Source organism: Sorex fumeus, unplaced genomic scaffold (assembly GCF_029834395.1).
Source record: "Sorex fumeus unplaced genomic scaffold, SorFum_2.1 ptg000030l, whole genome shotgun sequence".
Classification (NCBI taxonomy): Eukaryota; Metazoa; Chordata; class Mammalia; order Eulipotyphla; family Soricidae; genus Sorex; species Sorex fumeus.
This window is the reverse complement of record NW_026606087.1, coordinates 11,871,185-11,894,256: the sequence shown is the minus strand read 5'-3', so window position 1 is coordinate 11,894,256 and position 23,072 is coordinate 11,871,185. Positions and strand designations below refer to the sequence as shown.

The 23,072-nt window shown below is 37.1% G+C and overlaps 2 protein-coding genes across 2 annotated transcripts; both read right to left on the bottom strand.

The window, feature by feature from the left end:
- Window positions 1-241: 241 nt before the first annotated feature.
- Window positions 242-1,171, bottom strand: LOC130025249 (olfactory receptor 2D3-like). The gene has a single exon (XM_056116200.1). The coding sequence runs from the start codon at window positions 1,169-1,171 to the stop codon at window positions 242-244; it is 930 nt and encodes a 309-aa protein (XP_055972175.1).
- An 18,922-nt stretch (window positions 1,172-20,093) lies between these two features.
- On the bottom strand, window positions 20,094-21,017 carry LOC130025243 (olfactory receptor 2D3-like). The gene has a single exon (XM_056116193.1). The coding sequence runs from the start codon at window positions 21,015-21,017 to the stop codon at window positions 20,094-20,096; it is 924 nt and encodes a 307-aa protein (XP_055972168.1).
- Between the last annotated feature and the right edge of the window lie 2,055 nt (window positions 21,018-23,072).

Here is a 23,072-nt window from a genome sequence, read left to right as displayed (position 1 = left end):
ACCTACCTGTGACATATTTGATATGCCAAACACAGTAACAAATGTTACAATGGAGTCGTTACTGGGCCCGCTTGAGCAAATCGATGAACAATGGGAGGACAGTGATAGTGACATATAAGATTGTCATTTTTTTTCTACTGATGGATCAGAGACAGAGAGAAAAATATTAAAGATACTGATCTTTTAAGAGTATCACTACCATCATAGCTGCACATTAATAAAAAACAATATCTAAGAAGGACTATCTTCCAATTATTTTTCTAAATGCTTCCTTCACATCCTTATTTCTCAGGCTATAAATAAATGGGTTCATCATGGATGTTATAACTGAATAGAAAACAGAAATCACCTTGTCCCCCTCATTCATTACCTTGGAATTTGGTCTCATATACGCAAATATGGCTGACCCATAGAAAAGGATAACAACAATGAGGTGGGAGCCACAAGTGGAGAAAACCTTGAGTCTTCCCTCCCCTGACTGCATCTGGATCACTGTGGAGATAATATTCCAGTAGGAAACAAGGATCAGGGACACAGGGGCTAAGAGGATGACCACACCCATGGCAAAAATGACCATTTCTGTGCGGTAGGTGTCTGCAGAAGCCAGCTTTAGAAGAGCGGGGGGTTCACAAAAAAAGTGGTTAATGACGTTGTTTCCTCGGTAGGGCAGGCACAAGGTGAAGGTGGTGTCCACCAGAGATACAAACACTCCACTGCCCCAGGACCCTAAGGCCATCAGTACACACACCCCATGAGTCATGATGGTGGAGTAGTGCAGGGGCTTGCACACAGCCACATACCGATCATAGGACATCACAGCCAGTAGGGCACACTCTGTACATCCAACCAGAAGCAAAACAACTATCTGTGTTGAGCATCCAGCAAAGGAAATGGCTTTTCTTTTTGCCAGGAAGTGGACTAGCAACTGGGGAACTATGGTGGTAGAAAAGCAGAGGTCAGCAAAGGACAAGTTCCTAAGGAAAAAGTACATGGGCGTGTGGAGCCTGGAGTCTATGTGAATGAGCACAATGATGAGCAGATTTCCCAGTACAGTCAGCAAGTAGATGGCCAGGAAAAGGAAGAAGAGCAGGACTTGTGTCTGAGGATCCTGTGAAAGGCCCAAGAGAATAAACTCAGTCACAGTCACGTAGGTTTGGTTTTCTTCTCCCATGAATATTTACTACTGTCTGTAGGTTAGTACCTATAAAGAAACACATGGTGGCCAGTTAAACAAGAAAATCTGAGTGCATGCATTTTACTAAGTAGTACCCAAACTGAGTAATTAATTTACACTCTTTATTTTTTGAAATTTAGTTTTATTTTGGATACTATGGTTTACAATACTGTTAATGGTAAGGTTGTTTTTTAAAAAAATTATTTTTTATTAAAACACTCGGGGGCTGGAGCACTGCGGGTAGGGTGTTTGCCTTGCATGTGGTCGACCCAGGTTCAATTCTCAGCATCCCATATGATCCTCTGAGCACCACCAGAAGTAATTCCTGAATGCATGAGCCAAGAGCAATCCCTGTGCAATGCCAGGTATCACCCAAAAAGCAAAATAAAATAAAATAAAACACTGTGATTTACAGTTGTTCATGATACAGTTTCAGGCATTTGTGTTTCAACAACACCAGTGTGACCTTCGTTCCACCAATGTTCCCAGTTTCCCTCCCAACCCCAATCTGCCCCCTTAGACACACAACAAGCTTACTTTATATTGCTTGTTTCAAAAATCTTTAAGAAATGGCAAATAGAATGATAGTACTGTAGCACTCTCTTCTCCTTGTTCATCGACTTGCTTGAGCGGGCACCAGTAACGCCTCCATTGTGAAATTTCTTGTTACTGTTTTTGGCATATCAAATACACCACCGGGAGCTTGCCAGGCTTGCTGTGAGGGTAGGGTACTCTCGGTAGATTGCAAGGCTCCCCGAGAGAGACAGAGAAATGGAATCTGGGTTGGTCACGTGCAAGGCAAACACCCTACCGGCTGTGTATTCCAGCCCAAATAGAATGATAAGAAAATAAATCAGTAAGAGCCAGTTTGTGATTGCTATATGATTTTAACACATATAAGTAAGGAAATTAAAACCAATGACTACAATATAATAAAGTGCCTATTCTCATTTGCATAGTTTTCCACTCTATAATCTAAAGTATATTGTATTAATTTTTATTTTATACTTGGATGTCATTATGGTAATAATCATGCATTACCTGTCATTAATAATTTTTTTAAATTTTGTGATAATATATTTTGGAATTTACATTAAATAGGTAAGGCCTATATATGTAGATTTCCCCTTTACTTAAACACTTTGGTCTACAAAGTTGTTCATGATGATTTGTTGCAGAAATTCAAGATTTCAACAACAATCCCACCATCATTACCATTTTCCTTCCTGTTGTCTCCAATTTTCCCAACCATAAATGGTAGGGTTTCTGTTATAAATCATTCCAGCACCATATTGTCCTGGGTGTCTGCTTCTCTACTCCACCACTGTCCCAGTGTCTTTACCCCATCTTATTCCTGCTTCCATCTCTACCTTAAAGACTTTGCACCCTTAATAGCATTTATGTGTCAGAAAACCAAATTACTGATTTTTAAGCAGTTCAAACAATTAAGTCATTTCTGATATTTTCCTTGAATATCAATAGGAACAAAGTCTCAGAAATCTTCAAATTGCCTCCTTTAAGTCTTCCTAACTCTTCATTTTATAATTCTCTTTTTTTCTTGCTTGTAGAAAAGATTGAACTCTGACCCAATTCTCTGTGCCTAGACTGCCTATTCACATATTCTTACTTGATGACAAGCTCATAAAGCTACACAATTTTAGGATTTTAATGCTAATATTATCTGGCAATTCTTTGTTGGCACCAAAACAAGCTAAAACACATTTCAAAAGGTATTTTAGATATTTTGTGGGCTTTGCAGAAACAATATAAAGAAATAATAGAACAAACATTTATGAATATGGCACATTATTATTTGTAGTTACTGTTATTGCATATCTTAAAACTTAAAAGTCTGGTACTACACAATTAATCTCATGTTTTATTGCACTAAAAATAATAAAGCATACAGTTTAGTAAAAACAATGCCTTCACAATTGTTGGCACAGTAATGTGTTCACTAAGAGACAATGAAGATCTAGTTGAAGAAAATGACAAAGAATGTCAACGAACTGGAAAGAGAGTACAGTGGGAAGGGCACTTACCTTGCGTACAGCCAACGGGGGATGAATCTCTGGTACCACATAGAATTCCCTGACTCTGCCAGGAGTGTCCCTGAGCACAGAGCCAGGAGTAAGCTCTGAACACAGTGGGCATGTCCCAAGAAACAAGAAAAAGTTAAAAAATAAATAAAGGTATTCAGATAGTGATTTTATAAGTTGAGAAATTTAGTTTAATAAATATATTTATCTCATCTGAATTAATCTACAGATCCAGTGAAATTTCTATCAAGTTTCAGAATATTTTTGCAGTAGAATTTAATAAACTTATTCTAAATTTTAATTTGTCCTAAATTTTGTTTAATTTAATAATTTTATTATATTACCATATTAGTGTATAGATAGTACATATCTTAATGTATAAAATGCATTACTAAATGAAGATATAAGATAATTATTTATTTATGTACATCTGACACATGTGTACATAAGTATATTCATACAAATATGTAATTAAAGTACAAATTCATTACAGCTGTGTTTATAACCTACTTTTTGAAATATTTTATTTCTATGGACACTGCCTACATATTGATATATCTATTGACCTATTTCTCTCTGCCTAGTAAGAGCTTTAATAAATACACATGTAGAGAAATCATAAACAAAATCTCTAAATTTAAAAAATCACACTTCTATATAGTCTAGGGAGACATAAACAAAATAAAGGGAAAAATAATTCTGAGAAAATATTTGTAAGAAATTACAACTTGAAAGTATTTCTAATGTATGAATACACAAATGTGTATTGATAATCCATCAAGAATTGGAAAAGCTAGATAAAATGATCCATTCAGAAAAAAAAATTGTATACCCTAGTCACTGTCACTGTCACTGTCCTCCCGTTGTTCATCAATTTTCTCGAGCGGGTCCAGTAAAGTCTCCATTGGAGACTTTGTTGTTACTGTGTTTGGCATATCGAATACATCACGGGTAGCTTGCCAGGCTCTGCCATGCGGGCAAGAGACTTTTGGTAGCTTGCCCAGCTCTCTGAGAGAGGCGGAGGAATCGAACTCATGTCAGCCATGTTGGCTGCATGCAAGGCAAATGCCCTACCGCTATGCTGTATACCCTAGTAATAAACTTAAATACATTCTTATAAAAATAGTGAAATTAGAACAGTATGGTATTTGAGCAAAAAGAGATACACCGATCAATGGTACAAAATCAAAATCCCATAAATAAATTTATATCATATTGTCATTAAACTTATGAAAAAGAAACCAAGAGTATATAATGAATAAGGGAAAATTTTCAAAAATGGTATTGGAAAAAGTGGATATCCACTTGCAAAAGAGAGAAACAATCTGATGCTATATGCCAAAATTTATTTAAAATAGATGAAAGACTTGGATATCAGATCTGAAACCATAAGATGCATGAAAGAAAGTATATACAAAATATTTTATAACATCATCTTCGATGATATCTTGGTATACGTCACAGCATAGAAAATAAAAACAAAAATTAACAATTGCAACTGTACCAAAAAATGCCCCAATGGGAGAAAAGTTCTGCATGCTAAAATCCAAATTATGCAACAAAATAACTACAAAAAACTGAGTAGGAGAAATAGACATTCTCCAAAGAAGCATATAAAACTACTTATTGTCACTTATTAGCAAATGAAAAATCAAAAATTCATTGATATATCATCTCATACCTGTGATATAGATTAAAAAGACCAAAAACAAATTTTGGTGGAATTGTGAAGGAAAAGTAACACCTGCATATAATTGGTGGGAATGTGAGTTGTTTTGATTTCTTGAAAATCAGTAATGATCCTAAAGAATTTAAGAAATATAGACTTGAAAAGATATATGCTCTCCAAAGCTCAATACAACTTCATTTATAAGAACTAAGACATGGAAACAACCTAAGGGTCTTATCCACTAACCAATTGGTTATTTTATTATATTGTATAACTATTTAGTTAGTTAATAAGAAGAACGTGGTGCTATATACAATGAAATAGTACTCAACAATAAGAAATTATAAACTCTTGCCTTTTAACAACAAGGGTAATAGAGAGTGTAATGTGAGATAGATTAAAAAGACAGACTATTTTCTATTTATGAGATGATCTATATATGAGATGATCTTATTCATATATGGAATATAAAGTTATAAACATGGAAATGAACACAAACAACCTTGAGTTCAGACCAAAAATATAAAACCAAATCTGAGGTTGCCAGAGAGGGAGAATATAGGGAACACAAAGCATCTAATGGATACAGTAGATGGTCATGGAGATATTTTAGCATTTTGGTTCTGGGATGGGGTGAAAAATTATTTTCAAATAAGTATGTAAAAGCATTCATGAAACATGTGCAATACTTCAAAACCAATATACATATAATAAACAAATATTACCTCAAAATGTTACCTAATTTATACATATTATATATAATAAAAAATAAATATATATTACATAACAGCAAGATGTCCAAAACAGGTTAATGTAAAACAAATCATAAGACTTTATTTGTAATTATCATCTTAATCTTTTAATTGAAATGTGAATGAGTATCAGTACATATGTGTACTTTTGGTATTTATCCTTCACTGAGAGAGGCCAATGTTCATGAATTGTTTCAGATGTAAGGAGACAGCAGCTCATTGGTTAACAGTTGATGTTATGCAGCTCAAGTGCTGAATTTGAATTCTGGCTCATTTTCATAAATAATATAGATTTAGTGTTTACGTACAGATTAAATAAAGTATAGACCATCCCAAAATTAGGAGAGTAAACAAAGTGAGTTCATAGTAATATAAATATCAAATCCTAATAATGAGTTCCTGATCTAAAATTTAATTGCAAAGTTAGGAAAATAGTTGCTAAAGATAAAGCCAGGTAATTCTTGCCTGCTAAGGAAGATATTACTAAGGAAGATATTACGCTCACTGTTTTCTCCCTTTGTGTTATTTTGCTCTGGTCATATGGTGGGACTGGTACTCTTGCTAATGAAGTTATTGTCAGGAGAGTAATCTACCATGGAGATGAGATCCAAGTGACAGTCTAGAAGCAATCTCTATGTGTTGGCTCCTCTCCTGGGAAATTGGAGACTTGGAACAACAAACAATAGCTGGGAAGAGACTTCTGTAAATAGAACACTGACTTGGGAAATTGAAAGAAGTTATGCCAAATATCTAGCAACCCAACCATGCAAACTTGTTCATCACTTGAACAAGAAGCCAGAGTCTGTGGATTACATGTAGGAGCTAGAATCAGTGGTAGTCATCATTTTAGTGGCATCTTGCAAACTTGCTTGAAATCTCTCTTCTTTGAAATAGAACCTCATGACAAATTGCTGAGGTGAGCTCTGCCTAAATGAAGCTATTATAGGAGCAACCTAGGAACTTGGGCATAATTGTTCAAACCAACAAGAAAAGCCAAGCTCCTCTCAGTCTACAGCTAACTGCTAGGAAGTAGGTCACCCCATTTCCTGCAATGCTCCTGTTCATCACAGGAAAGCATGCCCTGTGACTGAGGTCTAGAGCCCACTCCCACCCCCAGTAGTTTTTTCCTGCAGGGCAGGATGGAACTATAAGGAACTGACTGACAGCTTTGAAGTCTGGTTGTTCCTCAGACCCTCTTGATATTTATAGATAGGTACCTCTGGACACTCCTGATCTTGTAGTACAGGTCTCTCCCATTAAGGTAACCAAATTTGGAACACTATTGCCCTATCACTCAAAACTCAGAGCTCCTGTTCTTTTGTTGCCCAGATCCTTGGGCTGATATTCGTCAGTATTTGAAATCTAGTGTTCATATAAGCCCACAGTGACTTGTGACATACGAGTTACTGAGCAAATGTGAACTCCCATACCTGATCACAATCTTGGCCTGTTCAAAAATATGCATCTGAGGCTGAACTAATAGTAAAGCAGGCAGGGCACTTCCCTTGCACATGGTCAATCTAGGTTTGATTCCCCAGTATCCCATATGGGCCCCCAAGAACTGCCAGGAGTAATTTTCTAGTGCATAGCCAGGAATAACCCCTGAACATCACTGGGTGTGGTCCCAAGCACCAAAAAAAAAGTGGGCATCTGGACATCTGGAACTTGAACATTAGGTACAACATAGACTCAAACTTTTTCTCTAACCCTGATAAAATATTTCAGTACTGTACTACAGGATGCTACTGAGATTTACTTGACATTGGTACTACAATCATTATCAGATATTTTAAGCACAAATAGTCAGTAGATACACAGGTTTTCTTGGTGCCATAGCTACTATTGGATTCTTGGATTCTTATGGCTGTGAATTCCATTGAGCAGTACTTGCCCGAGATCCTTTCCCCCACAAAAAAAGAGCTAATAAAAACAAACACTTTAGACCAAACTATATGTGGAGGTAAATGGGACTTGATCACATTACAACAGATAGTTAGCAATTACAAGCAGAGAAAATAAAAGACAAGAAAGACAAATTGCAAAAACACTTATGATCCATTCTGAAGAATGACTAACTCTACATGGTCTGAAATCCTTAACGAGCAAAAGACAGAGGTAGATCGGCAAACAAATCCAACAGTTCTGCTTCTTATAGTATACCCAGTTAAGCTCCAACAGCAAAAACAGGCTTAAAGTAATAGGTTGGAAAACAATCATATAGTAGCCTAAAAATAACAAGCACAGCCATACTTATTACAGTCAAATAAACTTTGAACTACAGAAAGCAATAGAGATAGAGACAAATACTACATAATTATTAGGGAGTAATACAGCATGAGGATTTAATATTCATATTCATTAACATACATGCACCAACTGAAGGAGCATAAGAATATATAGGGCAACTATGGATACACCTGTGGAAAGACAGTGATGGCAAAATAGATTAGCAGCAGACATTAATACCCACTCTCACCTTTGGACAGAAAGACCAGACAGAATGAAACAGCAACCTTAAAAATGCAGACTTGAGAGGGTGGACATTTACATTGTGTTCTACCACTCCCCAGGACAAAATAAACCACACATTCTTCTCCAGTTCACATGAAATGTTCTCTACGATATGCCACATGTGAGTACACAAAACGTGTGTCAATGAAGTATGAAATCACATCAATTTTCTTCTCAAAACACAGTGATATGAAAGTATAAATAAATACTTTAAAAATATTGGGGATCAGGAAGATAGTACAGGGTTAGGGGACATATCTCTTATGTGCTTGTCCAGAGTTTGATCCCTGGCACCATACAGCCTCCCACACATCACAAGGCATAGCCCTAGAAATCATCACGCACTAAATTGCTCCCAGTATCACACAGCCTGAGCACCACCACCTCCATAGGTCCTAACAATAAACTACTGGCTTGGTTGAGCAAGTGTTGCCAGGAATGAACCCCTAATCGTACACACCTTCTTGCCTCCCTAACCCTTCACCCCAAAAAATCTGAGAAAAACACAAATATTTTGAGACCAAATAGGATGTTATTAGATAACTATTGAGTCACTGAGGAAATCCAATAAATAATAAAATAATTTTTGTCATGGTTAACTGTACCCCAGGTGAAAAAACAAACCACAAAAATACAAATAATATCACTGTAAAGTTGGGAACTATTATGTCCTCTTCATCTTACTCATAATTTTTTTTAATTCTGTCTTGCCTTATGTCATATACATATAATTTTAAAAAATCTTTGCTATCTATTTTTATAGGTTTAAGAAAACTAAATTATGTATAGTTCTCCCAGCATCACATTCCTTCACAGACTTAGCTTAGCCCCTCTTACTTTAAGCACTCTTAAATGCTTAAAGTCAGCTTTAAACTAGTAACTTTCTTAGATTGTTTATGTTACCTTTAAAATAAAATCGATTTTCCTCATATTTTCAGAAAAGCATTTGTCTACACAGCTTTTTAATGCAGTTATTATGTGCATTTTGCTGTTTATTTAGATGTTTACTTCCCTGAACTGGCTTATTCTTTTAAGTAAAGTAAGTAAAGTAAAGGCCCTCCCGTTGATCATCGATTTGCTCGAGCGGGCCCAGTAACGTCTCCATTGGAGACTTTGTTGTTACTGTGTCTGGCATATCAAATACTCTCGGTAGCTTGCCGGGCTCTCTGAGAGGGGCGAAGGAATCGAACTCGGGTCAGCCATGTTGGCTGCATGCAAGGCAGACGCCCTACCCACTGTGCTATCGCTCCAGCCTGAAGATTCTAGGCTTATTCTTTTAAAGAAATAAAATATATCACTTATTAGTAGATTTCCATTTCAGCAACACATGACATGAAAAGTAATTTAAAACTGGGTCCAGAACTGGAAAGATTGTATAGTGGGAGTCATTTGCCTTGCATGTGGGTGACCTGGGTTCAATACCCAGCACCACATATGGTTCCCTGAGCACCACCAAAAGTCACCCTGAAGCATATATTCAGGACAAAGTGTGGTGCACAAAACAAACAACAACAAAAAAGTAGGTTCAAGGAGCTAATTTAATGAATTCATGCTAACACTTTACACTAACATATTAGCATACCAAACATTAAGTCTCTTAAGGGAAATGTAAACTACAAGAGGGTCTATATTGACTGTCAAGATGTTAACATCTAACCTCAGAGTAGAAAGGCCTTAACCATAAAATGCCAAAGACTGACCACTATGTTAAAGAGAGAGATCAAAGGGGCAGCACTATTCAGGTGAAAAGATGAAATCAACTTGACCAGGACAAGATACTTGGATCTGAGTTAAGCTACCTACAGATTAAAATATCACTCAGTCTTGTGTGGCTCAGACATCCCTTAGTCAGGAATGTCTGATGCAGGAGACTCTACCTGAATTCCCTAAGGGGGAAAATTCAGGTTCTATTCCTTCCTGGTGCTGCATGCCCATAACTAAAGGGCTAAAGAGAATGGGGCAAGAAACTCTAAAGATAAAACAGTTGGAATATAAGAGGCAGAGGAGAAGGCAGTTTCACCTTTGGTACAAAAGTAAAGGCAATGGTGTTCCATTTTTTCACTCACTCACTCTCTCTAACCAGTAGCTTAATTCTTCAAAGAGAAGTAACAGAACAGGATCATGAGTCATTATACAAGATAAACAACAAAACAAAACAAATTCAACAATAGCAAAAACTCTCAAAAGAACAAAAGAACAAAATCCACAACAGTGAACAGCAAGATTGCACATTCCCTTAAAGGATTATTTCTTTCCAATCATTCCAACCAACTCTCACCTGGAGAACAGGCGTGAGACTCTAGGCTAGGAGTCTTATTCTTTCCCAAGAAAAGAAGCACTATTTTCTTGAAATCCCAAATCGCCAAAGAAATGTGTAGAGGATTTTATTGAAAGGAACCACTTAAACCTGAAGTAAACAGTGTATTCCTTGGAGCAATCAGAGCTAACATTTTTTTTTTCTACAATGAGAAATACCCTGGAGTCTTTTCTGTTGTAATCACAAACTGAAATGCCTGAAACCTCACAACTGATACCATGAGTTATACTTTTATTTCTCAAAACAGTCTAAATACCTCTGAAGTATCTAAAATATCTGGAAGAATTTTTTAGGTAATTCGATGTCTGAAGAATTACTTAGATAATTTAGTGAGTTTTTAGATAATTCAGTGATATAAAAGGAAGCTACCATAAGTATATCCTGCATCATCAGTATGATAAACCCCTGACCCCAAGGAAGAGCTACCAAGGGATTTTCTATTACTTTCTGCAACTATATTCATTATGCATTACTCTATTAAGGGGGAAAAGACAAAGTAAATTGGAGTTACATGGAATAGTATAAATTGCCATGACTTTCAAATGAAAGTTTTATTGTAGCTAGTTAAATGTAGAAGATTGATATGAAATATAGGTCTTGTCTGTAATTCAAGGTAAACATTTTTAAAAGGAAAATTTTGGTTTTTCCACTAACTATCCCTTTTATAATTTTTATTTATCATCTAAAGCAATAATAGGGCAAATATTTAGGAAGATATTATTCATTCAATTTTTTAAGTATAACCTAATTATCCTAATACTTCTCTTATCACTTTCTCATACTTTCTATCACTGCAGTATTGCTTGAAACCATTATCTCTCTCTTGGTTGCTAAAGCAAGAGTTAAGTCTTAGTGATTTGCTTTTCTTTCATCCATGCTTGTTCCCTACAGTCCTTTCTGCACACAAAAATCAAAGTGGCCTTTTAAAAGCACAATATTATAATGTCTCTGAGCGATAGCACAGCGGGTAGGGCGTTCGCCTTACACGCGGCCAACATGGCCGACCCGAGTTCAATTCCTCCGCCCCTCTCGGAGAGCCCGGCAAGCTACCGAGAGTATTCGATACGCCAAACACAGTAACAACAAAGTCTCCAATGGAGACGTTACTGGGCCCGCTTGAGCAAATCGACGATCAACGGGAGGGCCTTTACCTTTACCTTTTACCTTAATATAAAATAATCTTTTTTATTTTTTCCAGATTGTAGTGCTGGAGTGATAGTACAGTGGGTAGGGCTTTTGCCTTGCACGCGGCCAACCTGGCCAACCCAGGTTCGATTTCTCCACCCCTCTCGGAAAGCCCAACAAGCTACCGAGAGTATCGGACCTGCACGGCTAAGCCTGGCAACTACCTGTGATGTATTCGATATACCAAACACAGTAAGTGTCGTAGTGGAGACATTACTGGACCCGCTGGAGCAAATGGATGAACAACGGGAGGACAGTTACAGCAACAATGTAGTGAGTTGGGTTGTGTCACCCCATACACATTGGCTATTCAGGAAAGGCCCCAGCTATTGAGTTGGTTATTCAAGAAAGGCCACAACTACTGAGTTGGAGCAGTTAGATGGCAGTGTGCCAACTCTTTATTTTATTGAATTACCGTGAGATAAAGTTATAAGCTTTCATCTTTGAGTTACAATCATACAATGTTCAAGCACCCATCCCTCCACCAGTGCACATTCCCCACCACCAATCTCCCCAGTAAACCCCCCTTTTCCCACCCTCCCCCTGCCTCGATGGCAGACAATTTCCAACATACTCTCTCTCTACTTTTGGGCATTATGTTTTGCAACACAGATACCAAGAGGCCATCACTTTTGGTCCTTTATCTACTTTCAGCACACATCTCCCATCCCAACCGATCTTCCATTCATCATTTTCTTAGTGATCCCTTCTCCATTCCAGCTGCCTTCTCCCCCCACTCATCAGGCAGGCTTCAAACTTTGGAGCAATCTTCCTGGCCCTTGTGTCTACCTTCCTTGGGTGTTAGTCTCATGTTATATTATTTTACACTCCACAAATGAGTTCAGTCCTTCTCTGCCTGTCCCTCTCTTTCTGACTCATGTCACTTAGCACAATACTCTCCATGTCTATCCACTTATAAGCAAATTTTATGACTTTATCTCTCCTAACAGCTGCATAGTATTTCAATGTGTAGATGTCCCAAAGTTTCTTTAACTGGTAGTCTGTTCTCATGCACTCGGGTGTGCAAACTTTCATCATGTATTTTTTCATTATATTTGAATTGAACTATTCACAATCATATTGCTCTGGTTACCTTAAGAAAAGATCAGAAAATGAGAGCACCAAAGTAAGTTGAAATTACTTCAAGTAAAAGGAAAGTGCTCCCTTGCTCTTCAACCTCTATGATAAACACTCCCCCACCCCCATCTCTCTCTCCTTTAGGGCATTATGGTTTGTAATACAAATACTAAGAGGTCATCATGTTTGGTCCTTTACCCACTATCTGCACTCTTCTCCCATTAATAGCGATTCCTTCTCATCATCATTGTCACAACAATTTCTTCTCTAGCCCAACTGCCCTCTCCTCAAGCCCTTAAGGCAGGCTTCCAACCACTAACTCCCTCCACAAATTTTAAGATATAACAACTTCTTAAAGTCCTAGAGAGAGAGAAAGAGCTAAGTATTAATTTTATAGTGATTAATCAATCCAAATGATGATTATAGATGGCACTAAAGAATCAGCAATTATAGCATGTGATCTATTGTATAGCACAGCGGTAGGGCATTTGCCTTGCATGCGGCCGACCTGGCTGACTCAGGTTTGATTCCTCTGCCCCTCTTAGTCCAGCAAGCTACTGAGAGTATCTCAGCCACACGACAAAGCCTGGCAAGCTACCCATGATGTATTCGATATGCCAAACACAGTAACAACAAGTCTCACAATGGAGACATTACTGGGCCCGTTCGAACAAATCAATGAACAACGGGAGGACAGTGCTACAGTGCTACAGATCTATTATAGAGCTTTGCTCTCTTTTCAGGGCTGAAGCGATAGCACAGCAGGTAGGGCATTTGCCTTATAAGCGGCTAACATGGCTGATGCGAGTTCGATTCCTCCACCCTTCTCGGAGAGCCCGGCAAGATACCGGGAGTATCTTGCACCCCCTCCCCCCCGCCATGGCAAAGCCTGGCAAGCTACCAGTGATGTATTTGATATGCCAAACACAGTAAAAATTGTCACAATGGTGACATTACTGGGCCTGCTCAAGCAAATCGATGAACAACTGGAGGACAGTGACAGTGACAGCTCTCTTTTCATGAACATAAGGTGTCAACTGTGCAGTGCCACTAGTGACCTGAAAATACAACTCTCACTAGACTATATATTAGCTTGCATATTGTGTAGCAAGTAACCTCAACTTCACTAGCATGCTGGACTTTCACTATCACAGAGGTGATGCTTTCCATTTTTCAAACATGCAACATATACCCCAACATGTTTGTGACCTGATGCAGATGCAGAAATGACATGAAACATATGAATCACCAAAGAGCAGTTGAAATTGGTCCTCACTCATCAGTAATATGTCTTTTGTGCTCATATTCTTTATAAAGATCCCATAAATATTTTTCTTGAACGGAGACTCAGGAAAGCAGTATTTTGATAGATAATTTCTTACCTCCATTACTTGTTATAAGTAATAAAATGTTCTCTGCTTAACTAGGCTTGGTTGCATCACACAGAGGCAAAACCCGTAATTTGGGTATCAAAGTGTTGAATCTTTTAATGACCATTAAGTTCCACTGATGTATGTCCTTTCACTGAGAACAAGAAATGGGTTAATGGTATATTTGTTTCCAATGGAGAAGCTGTGCACATGAGGTTTAGCGGGAATCTAGATGTATGTCATTTGTTTTTAGTTTGGAATACAGAAGGTTATAGCAATAGAAAAACAGAAACATATTTCATTCCAAGGAACAACATCCAATTTGGGGGTTGTTTCTCCTACTTGATCTATTACTTCCCAACTTCCACAAAAAGAATTTAATAGGTATCAGAACAGTCAAATCTGTAAGAGAAGAGAGAATTCCTGAAAGAAATTCTCTGTAGAATATTGGTGACCTGAAAGTTATTATGTTCATTTTTGTTTTTCTTTCATACCTGATAATGCTATTTAACCTATTCCCAGTGGTACTTATGTGACCATGGGATGCTGGAGACAAACTCATAGCCAGAGGCATTAGCTCAGTTTCTAAGTTTGAGTCTCTGACCAACTGCTCAGACCAGTTCATACTCAGATTTCCACCCTCTCAGAGAACCAAACATAATGAAAAAAATGAAGGACTTCACCCATAATGATATATTGATAAAGAGTTCTGGAGATCTATACATAGTTAAGAATTGAAATAAACATAAAATGATAGAAAAACAAAAAAAGGAATAACTTTAAAATTATAGAGATCAAAAAATGAGAGGAAATAATCAGACCGGAATCCATAAGATACATAAAGAAAAATATAGTCAGAACTCTCCATGACATTGAAGCTAGAGGCATTTTAAAAGTTTTTATTTATTTTTTTTATTGAATCACCATGAGATGGGCTGGAGTGATAGCACAGCGGTAGGGCGTTTGCCTTGCACACTGCTGGCCCGCCGACCTGGGTTCGATTCCTCCACCCCTCTCGGAGAGCCCGGCAAGCTACTGAGAGTATCTCACCCACACGCCAAAGCCTGGCAAGCTACCTGTGACGTATTTGATATGCTAAACAGAGTAACAACAAGTTTCACAATGGAGACATTTACTGGGCCTGCTCAAGCAAATCGATGAGCAATGGGAGGACAGTGTGCTCACAGTGTGTGCACTGTGAGATAAAGCATTGCAATTGTTCATAATTATGATTCAGTTATACAATGTTCCAACATCCATCCCTTCACCAGTGTAATTTTCTAGCACCAGTGTGCCCAGTTTCCCTTTTAACATAATGGTCACACCCAGTGATATTTAGGAGCATAAATACCACCTAGGGTGAAGTTCAGTCTGGTTGACAGGCCTGATGATTCTGTGCCCAGACTGCTTCTATAGTGCTTAAGGACCAGTAGTGCTGGAAATCACCAGGGCCACACCTGATGATACATAGGCAACATCAGTTTTACTCCCATAGGTTTACTGTTTGGAGCACCATGTAATGTTAGGGATTGAACACAGTGACTTGCTCATACTATCTCTTTGTTCTTCTATTTTGAGCCATATACCTAGGCCTATGTATTATATTTTAAATATATTGTTGAGTTTCATTTACTATGATTTTCATAGAGGATATGTATATATATATTATATTTCAGATATATTTGCCTGCAGTTTTCTTTTTAATGATATTTTGATACTCTTTTGGTATCAGTAATGTTGACTGTGAAGAATTGTTTGAAAGAATTCAAATTTCTTCGAGTTTTAGAAAAAGCTTGAGATTCATTGGTAATCTTCGATGGTTTGGTAGAACTCTCTAGTAAAATATCTTAAAACGTTTTAGGATAAACATTTGATTATAGTTTGCATTGGCTTGTTTATAATTATGCTAGTCAGGTTTTTCTCTTCTGCCTGATTTTCTCTTGGGTGTTTGCATGACTCTAAAAATTTATGACTTTCTTACAACTTATCAATTATTAATAGTAATTATTTATAGTAATACTTTGGGATATTTTTTATTTGTATATTGTCTGATGTAGTTCTCTTTTATTACCGATCAATTGTATTGCAGTTTCTCTTTTTTCTTCATGAGTCTAGCTAAGATTGTTGATTTTGGTTATTCTCTTGAAAATAATTGGTTTTATTGATCCTTTGTAATTTTAAATTTTTATATCATATTTCTGCTCTTTTTTTTCCTTCCTTGTACAAACTTTGGGTTTGATATGTTAATATTATTTTCACTTTTTTAAGATATGAGGTTAGGTTATTTATTGGCATCATTTTTTGCTTCCTGATATGTATATTCTGGTATAAACTTCCTTCTAGTAATTTTTGCTATCTACATCCCACATGTTCACATAGGTAGTGGTTACTTTCACATTTGTTTTCAGAAATCCTTTTATTTCTTTTTTGATATCTTTTTGATATCTTTTTTTATTTTTTTGATATTTTTTGATTTTTGATTTTGATTTTTTTGATATTTTGATATTTTTTGATATTTTTTGACTTTTGATTTTGATTTTTTGATATTTTGATATTTTTTGATATTTTTTGATTTTTGATTTTGATTTTTTGATATTTTGATATTTTTTGATATTTTTTGATTTTTGATTTTGATATTTTTTGATATTTTGATTTTTTTTGATATTTTTTGATGTCTTTTTGGTTGTTTAGTAGCCTGTTATTTCTTCCCCAAATATTTATTTTTTACCATATGTGTCTTTTAATTTAATTTCTACCTTCACTGCACTGTGATCTGAAGAGAAACTTGAATGGATATCAATTTCATGACTTTATGAATACCAGTGGTTTTTTTTTTTTGGATACTAGTTTTATGCTTCAAAATGTTGTCTATTTAGGAGAATGTTCCATGTGCAATGGGGAAGAATGTATATTCAGATTTTTGGTGTTAAATTGGGTACCATCCACTCTAGTTTTTGTGAAAAACATGTAAGATCAGCAGAGAAACCACCAGTGGACTTTTGTGCCAAGTTTTTGTTGTTGTTGTTTCCTTAATAACTCATGTAAGTGTGTCTCCACAAGCTGCATCTGCAAAAATAGGAAGTTCCTGGTCTTGTGCGGCACCCCAATTTTCATTCTTCTTCTTTCCCTTCCCACTCTGGTTTCTATTCACTACTTGTTTAAAGCTTATTTTCTCTTTTTCTCCTTCCACATCATGCTTCTCGTCCTCCTTCTCTTTCTTTGGTTCCAATTACTATATTGTATTTATACCCATTAGTTATTTCTGCTGACTCATTACATCTTATGACATCATCATAGTGAATAGTACATTTGGATCTTGAGTGCAAATAAGATTGTTGGTTGATTGTGAGATGATTAATCAAGTTACATGGGCTCTTATCAGGGTTTGTGAAATGATTGCATACATTTATATGCAGATAAGCCTTGTAAAATGACCAGTCAGATCTCATATGCACCTATAAGAATTTGCAAGATGGTCTCATAAATCTTTATACAATTAAGGCTTGTAAGATGATGAAGCATATTTCTTTTTTTTGTGTTTTATTTTGTTTTTTAAAATTTTTTTTATTAGTAAAATACCATGAGGTACAGTTGTAGACTTACAAATTTTTGTGCTCGGGTTTCCGTTGTACAATGATCGAGTACCCATCCCTCCACCAGTGCCCATTTTACACCACCACTGATCCCAGTACCCCTCCCACCCCCCTTATCCCTCCATCCCACCCTGCCTCTGTGGCATGGCACTCCCTTTTGTTCTCTCTCTCCTTTTGGGTGCTGTGGCCTGCAAAAGAGGCATCGAGTGGCAACATGTTCGGTCTAGAGTCTAGTCTCAGCATGCTTCTCCCATCCTGGGGGGAATCCTTCCAATACCCCCCATTTGGTGCTCCTTTCTACATCCGGGCTGCCTTTATCCCTAGAGTGTGAAGCTGGCCTCCAAGCCATGGAGTAAATCTGCTGGTATTTATCTCAGCTATTCTTGGGTGTTAGTCTCCTATTTTGTTACTTTATGTTCCCCAGATGAATTCAATCTTTCTATGTCTATCCCTCTCTTTCTGACTCATTTCGCTTAGCATGATACATTCCATGTAGTACCACTTGTATGTAAATTTCATGACTTCATCCTTTCTGACAGCTACATAGTATCCCATTGTATAGAGTAGATGTACCAAAGTGAAGCAGATTTCTTACGTTCTTCTAAGGCTTTATAAAATGATCCATCAGATTGTCTAGTTCCTCCTTTCTCATCTGGTCCCGTTCTTTTCGCTTTCCTCTGTAATACAGGCTGGAGAGCCCTATGTGTATCCATTAAGTGCAGCCATTTCAGCTACTCCTTTCCTGCTATTGTTTCTTTATTGATTAATAAAGCCCAGGTGTTCCCCAGTAACCATCAGGAGTGACTTCTGAACACAGAGCCAGATGGAGCCTTGATCATTTCCAGGTGTAGCTCCCAAACCAAAAACCAAGTAAGCGAAAGTTATATTATAGAGTTAAGGAGTTACACAATCGAGTTCAATTCCTCTGCCCCTCTCGGAGAGCCCCGCAAGCTACCGAGAGTATCTTACCCGCATGGCAAAGCCTGGCAAGCTACTTATGACGTATTCGATATGCCAAACACAGTAATAAATTGTCACAATGGAGACGTTACTGGGCCTGCTCGAGCAAATTGATGAACAAGGGGAGGACAGTGACAATGACAATCTTTATTGTCACAGAAGACATAATTTAACAAATGAGTTAGCAGTAGGCAAATAAAAAGCAACTTCATTGCTTAAAAAGTAGTTTACAATTATTGTAATGCTCAACAATATTTGGGGCTTTTAAAAATAAATATTTCTACATTACCCCATCTTATACTGAGAAACGTTTTTAACAATCAATCTAAGAACCACTTTAAGTCATTGAATGCAAAAGTGTGTCTAAAGTATAATTGCATTAAAAAGCATATAATAGTGACACATTGCTCATTTAATAAATTTTATCTTCAGTTTCCATAAATTCCAAAAAATTCCCAAATATTCATCATTGTTATGATCACAATCAATCAGAAAATTATTTAGTTTTTAATTTAAAGACTGCTCTAGAATCTTGTCTTTTCAACTTATATACTACTTTTTTTTTTCTAATGTCATTGTCAGAGAAAAATTCTGTTTGATATTTCTTACATGTACTATTTCACAAAACGTGAAATTTAGAATTTAAAGCCATATTAGAAATAACGTACCATGAAGACTGTATATAACCATATATCTTTTATGTAGTATTTGTTCAAACTACATTTGATGAGTGCATAAAGCATCAAAGAAAGCCGAGAGACTAATATATGGATTAGGGCACATGCCTCGTATGTACCCAACACAGGTAATCCCTGGCACCACTTGGCCTCTCCAACATGCTATGTCCTAGAGATCTCTGGGTTCTACCAGGGTGGCCCAGGTAGTCCTTGGCACCATAGAATCTGAGCAGCACTGCATCTTCTGATCCTAGCACTGAAATACAACCTTAATTGGTGCTTGTTGGGTACTAGTGGTTAAATTAGGATCCTCATGCATGCAAAGCATATATGAATTTAACCCTTTGAACTTGCTCCCTTTGTTTATTTGGCACTTCAGTTTTTACTGTACACATACACAAAAGCACATATAATTTCATCATTACTTTTTATATGCTTGGAGAGTAGTGACTGTGTTGACTCACCTATCTTTGTTTCTCTCTGTATTTCATTCTCTCCATTTGCCTTCCTATATTGCCCTCTCTTTTTGTTCTTTCTTACCATTTGTTTTTCTCTTTCCTTTTTACTGTTGTTAAAAAAATCCTTTTCATATCCCTCCTGTGTATATCAAGATGTCTTGCTTTCATTGGGCATTGAGAAAATTAGAAAACAAAACTTGAATAAAGGAAAACGTAAAGTAATAAGATGAAAATAAAAAGGTTTACAAGAAAACCACTCTCTTCTACATCCTTAATATTATCATAATCATTTACTGTCACCATTGAAAGACTTATTTTGCTATCAATTTCCTGAGAGCCCCTTTGACATCCTTATTCCTCAGACTATAAATGATGGGATTCAGCATTGGTGTCACCAACGAGTAAAAGACAGAGATTGTTTTATCCCTTTCACTCATTTCCTTGGAGTTCGGCCTCATGTAGGCAAATATCCCTGACCCATAGAAAAGGACAACAACAATGAGGTGAGAGCCACAAGTGGAGAAAACCTTGAGTCTTCCTTCCCCTGACTGCATCCGAATCACGGTGGAGATAATGCGCCAGTAGGTGACAAGGATCAGGGAAACAGGAGCTAAAAGAATAATAACTCCCATGGCAAAGATGGTCATTTCTGTGCTGTAGGTGTCTGCAGAAGCCAGCTTCAGGAGGGCAGGAGGTTCACAAAAAAAGTGGTTAATGACGTTGTTTCCTCGGTAGGGCAGGAGCAAGGTGAAGGTGGTATCCACCAGTGATATAAGTACACCACTGACCCAGGACCCTAAGGCCGTCAGTACACACACCCCATGAGTCATGATGGTGGAGTAGTGCAGGGGTTTGCACACAGCCACATACCGATCGTAGGACATCACAGCCAGTAGGGCACACTCTGTACATCCAACCAGAAGTAAAACAAATATCTGTGTTGAGCACCCGGCAAAGGAAATGGCTTTCCTTTTTGCCAGGAAGTGGACCATCACCTGGGGGACAGTGGTAGTAGAAAAGCAGAGATCAGCAAAGGACAAGTTCCTAAGGAAAAAGTACATGGGTGTGTGGAGCCTGGAGTCTATGTGAATGAGTACAATGATGAGCAGATTTCCCAGCACAGTTAGCACATAGATGATTAGAAAAATAACAAAGAGCAGGACTTGTGTCTGTGGATCCTGTGAAAGGCCCAGGAGGATAAATTCAGTCACATAGGATTGGTTTTCTTCTCCCATGAATCTTTACTACTGGTTATGTCTTTGCACGAAGAAAGAAACATAAAGTGGTCAGTTATTAAAAATACATAGCTCAGCTTCTTAAGAATTATGTTAATAAGTATCTATGGATTTCTGGATCTTCACAGCTTTTTAATGTCTTAAACATATTTTTTCAATATTTCCACACTTAAAATCATTTCTGGTTATTTTTTCCATAAGGAAGAAATCATCAGGAATATCACCAAGCCATGGCTGAAATATTTATAGTCCCTACGAGACTATAGTACTGAACTTGGTGCAAATTTTCTTCATGTAGTTTTAGGAAACAAATTGACATATTTTTAAACCAGTTGAATTTCACACTACAAACTAATAGCACAGCGGGTAGGGCGTCTGCCTTGCACGCAGCCAACATGGCCGACCCGAGTTCGGTTCCTCCGCCCCTCTCGGAGAGCCCGGCAAGCTACTGAGAGTATTCGATATGCCAGACACAGTAACAACAAAGTCTCCAATGGAGACGTTACTGGGCCCCCTCGAGCAAATCGATGATCAACGGGAGGGCCTTTACTTTACTTTACTTATTATTTTTCATTGTGTTTTCAAAAATACGTTGGGATCAGAGTGAAAGTGCAGCATGCAGAGTGCTTAAATTGCCTGTGGCTTATGAGCTGTTCATTTTCAGGTATCACACATAGTCCCTCAAACCCTGTCACGAGTGATCCCTAAGGTAGAACCAGTTGTTAAGTCCTGAGCACTGCTGGATGTGACCCAAACAAAGAAAAAAAATAACAAATAAAAATCCCAAAGAAGCAATCTGTATCACAAAGGTAAAATAAATATTTTATTTATAGTTATATAAATATATAAATGGGCTGGAGCAATAGCACAGTGGGTAGGGCATTTGCCTTGCATGGAGCCAACATGGCCGACCCAAGTTCGATTCCTCTGCCCCTCTCAGAGAGCCCGGCAAGCTGCCGAGAGTATCTCACCCGCACGGCAAAGTCTGGCAAGCTCCCCATAACATATTCGACATGCCAAACACAGTAACAAGTGTCACAGTGGAGATGTTACTGGGCCCGCTTGAGCAAATCAATGAACAACAGGAGGCCATGACCGTGAAATATATAAATAGTTTAATATTTTATATTTAATTTATTGTTCTACCCTTTAAAAATGTTTTTGTCACTTATTTTCCAATATGGGGGGGGGTCAGAAATAGAAGGAAAAATAGTGGTCACACTGTTTAATGCATTCAGAAAAATTTTAAAATATGCCCTGTTCTATACACCCTTTTAAATTTCTTTGTGCAAACTCCTTGGGAAAAATGTTAATTGTGAAATTGTTGCCAGCTGTTATCAATGGTTTAGTTATTCATTTTCTGTTTTAAATTTTCTATAAACCTTATGATTTAGTTATTATTCTGCCCAATAAGCCGACAATGAAGATTCAGAGAAATTTTCAAAATAAATTTAAAATTTCTTCTAAAATGCCACATTTTTTCTGAATAGTTTTTTCTTTCTTACTTAAAACTGTTCATGTAAAATACTCACTTTGACCTATTTTTTGTGTAGAGCCTCTAGTTCCTTGACCTGAAGTCAAACCCACGGGTCTGTTCCACTTTAAATTACTTTGTTAGTACAAAATATCCACTATCAAAGTTTCCTATAAGTAGGGCAAAAAAGAGAGGAATATTTTAACACATATTTTTCATCCTAAATTCTAATGATTAATGATTGGTTATAGAAACTGCATAGATGAAAAATAGGATGGAATGAACAAGAGAAAGAAAGAAATAGAATAGCATTGAATATTAAAGAAAATAAGTTTTGTCATTAGTGGCACAATGTATGTACCCAGTACTAAGTGAAATCTATACTCAGAATAGATAAACAAAAGTTGTATCATCTTCTTTAACATCAAAAAACTTTTAACATCTGAAAAAGTTTAACTTATACAAAAAAGTAGAATGGTGGTAGTCAAAACAAGGGATGGGGGGATATTGGTACAAGCACAAAATGGTTAATGGCAAAAGAATATAATGACTCTGTTTTGCAATTGATTTCTGATGATCTC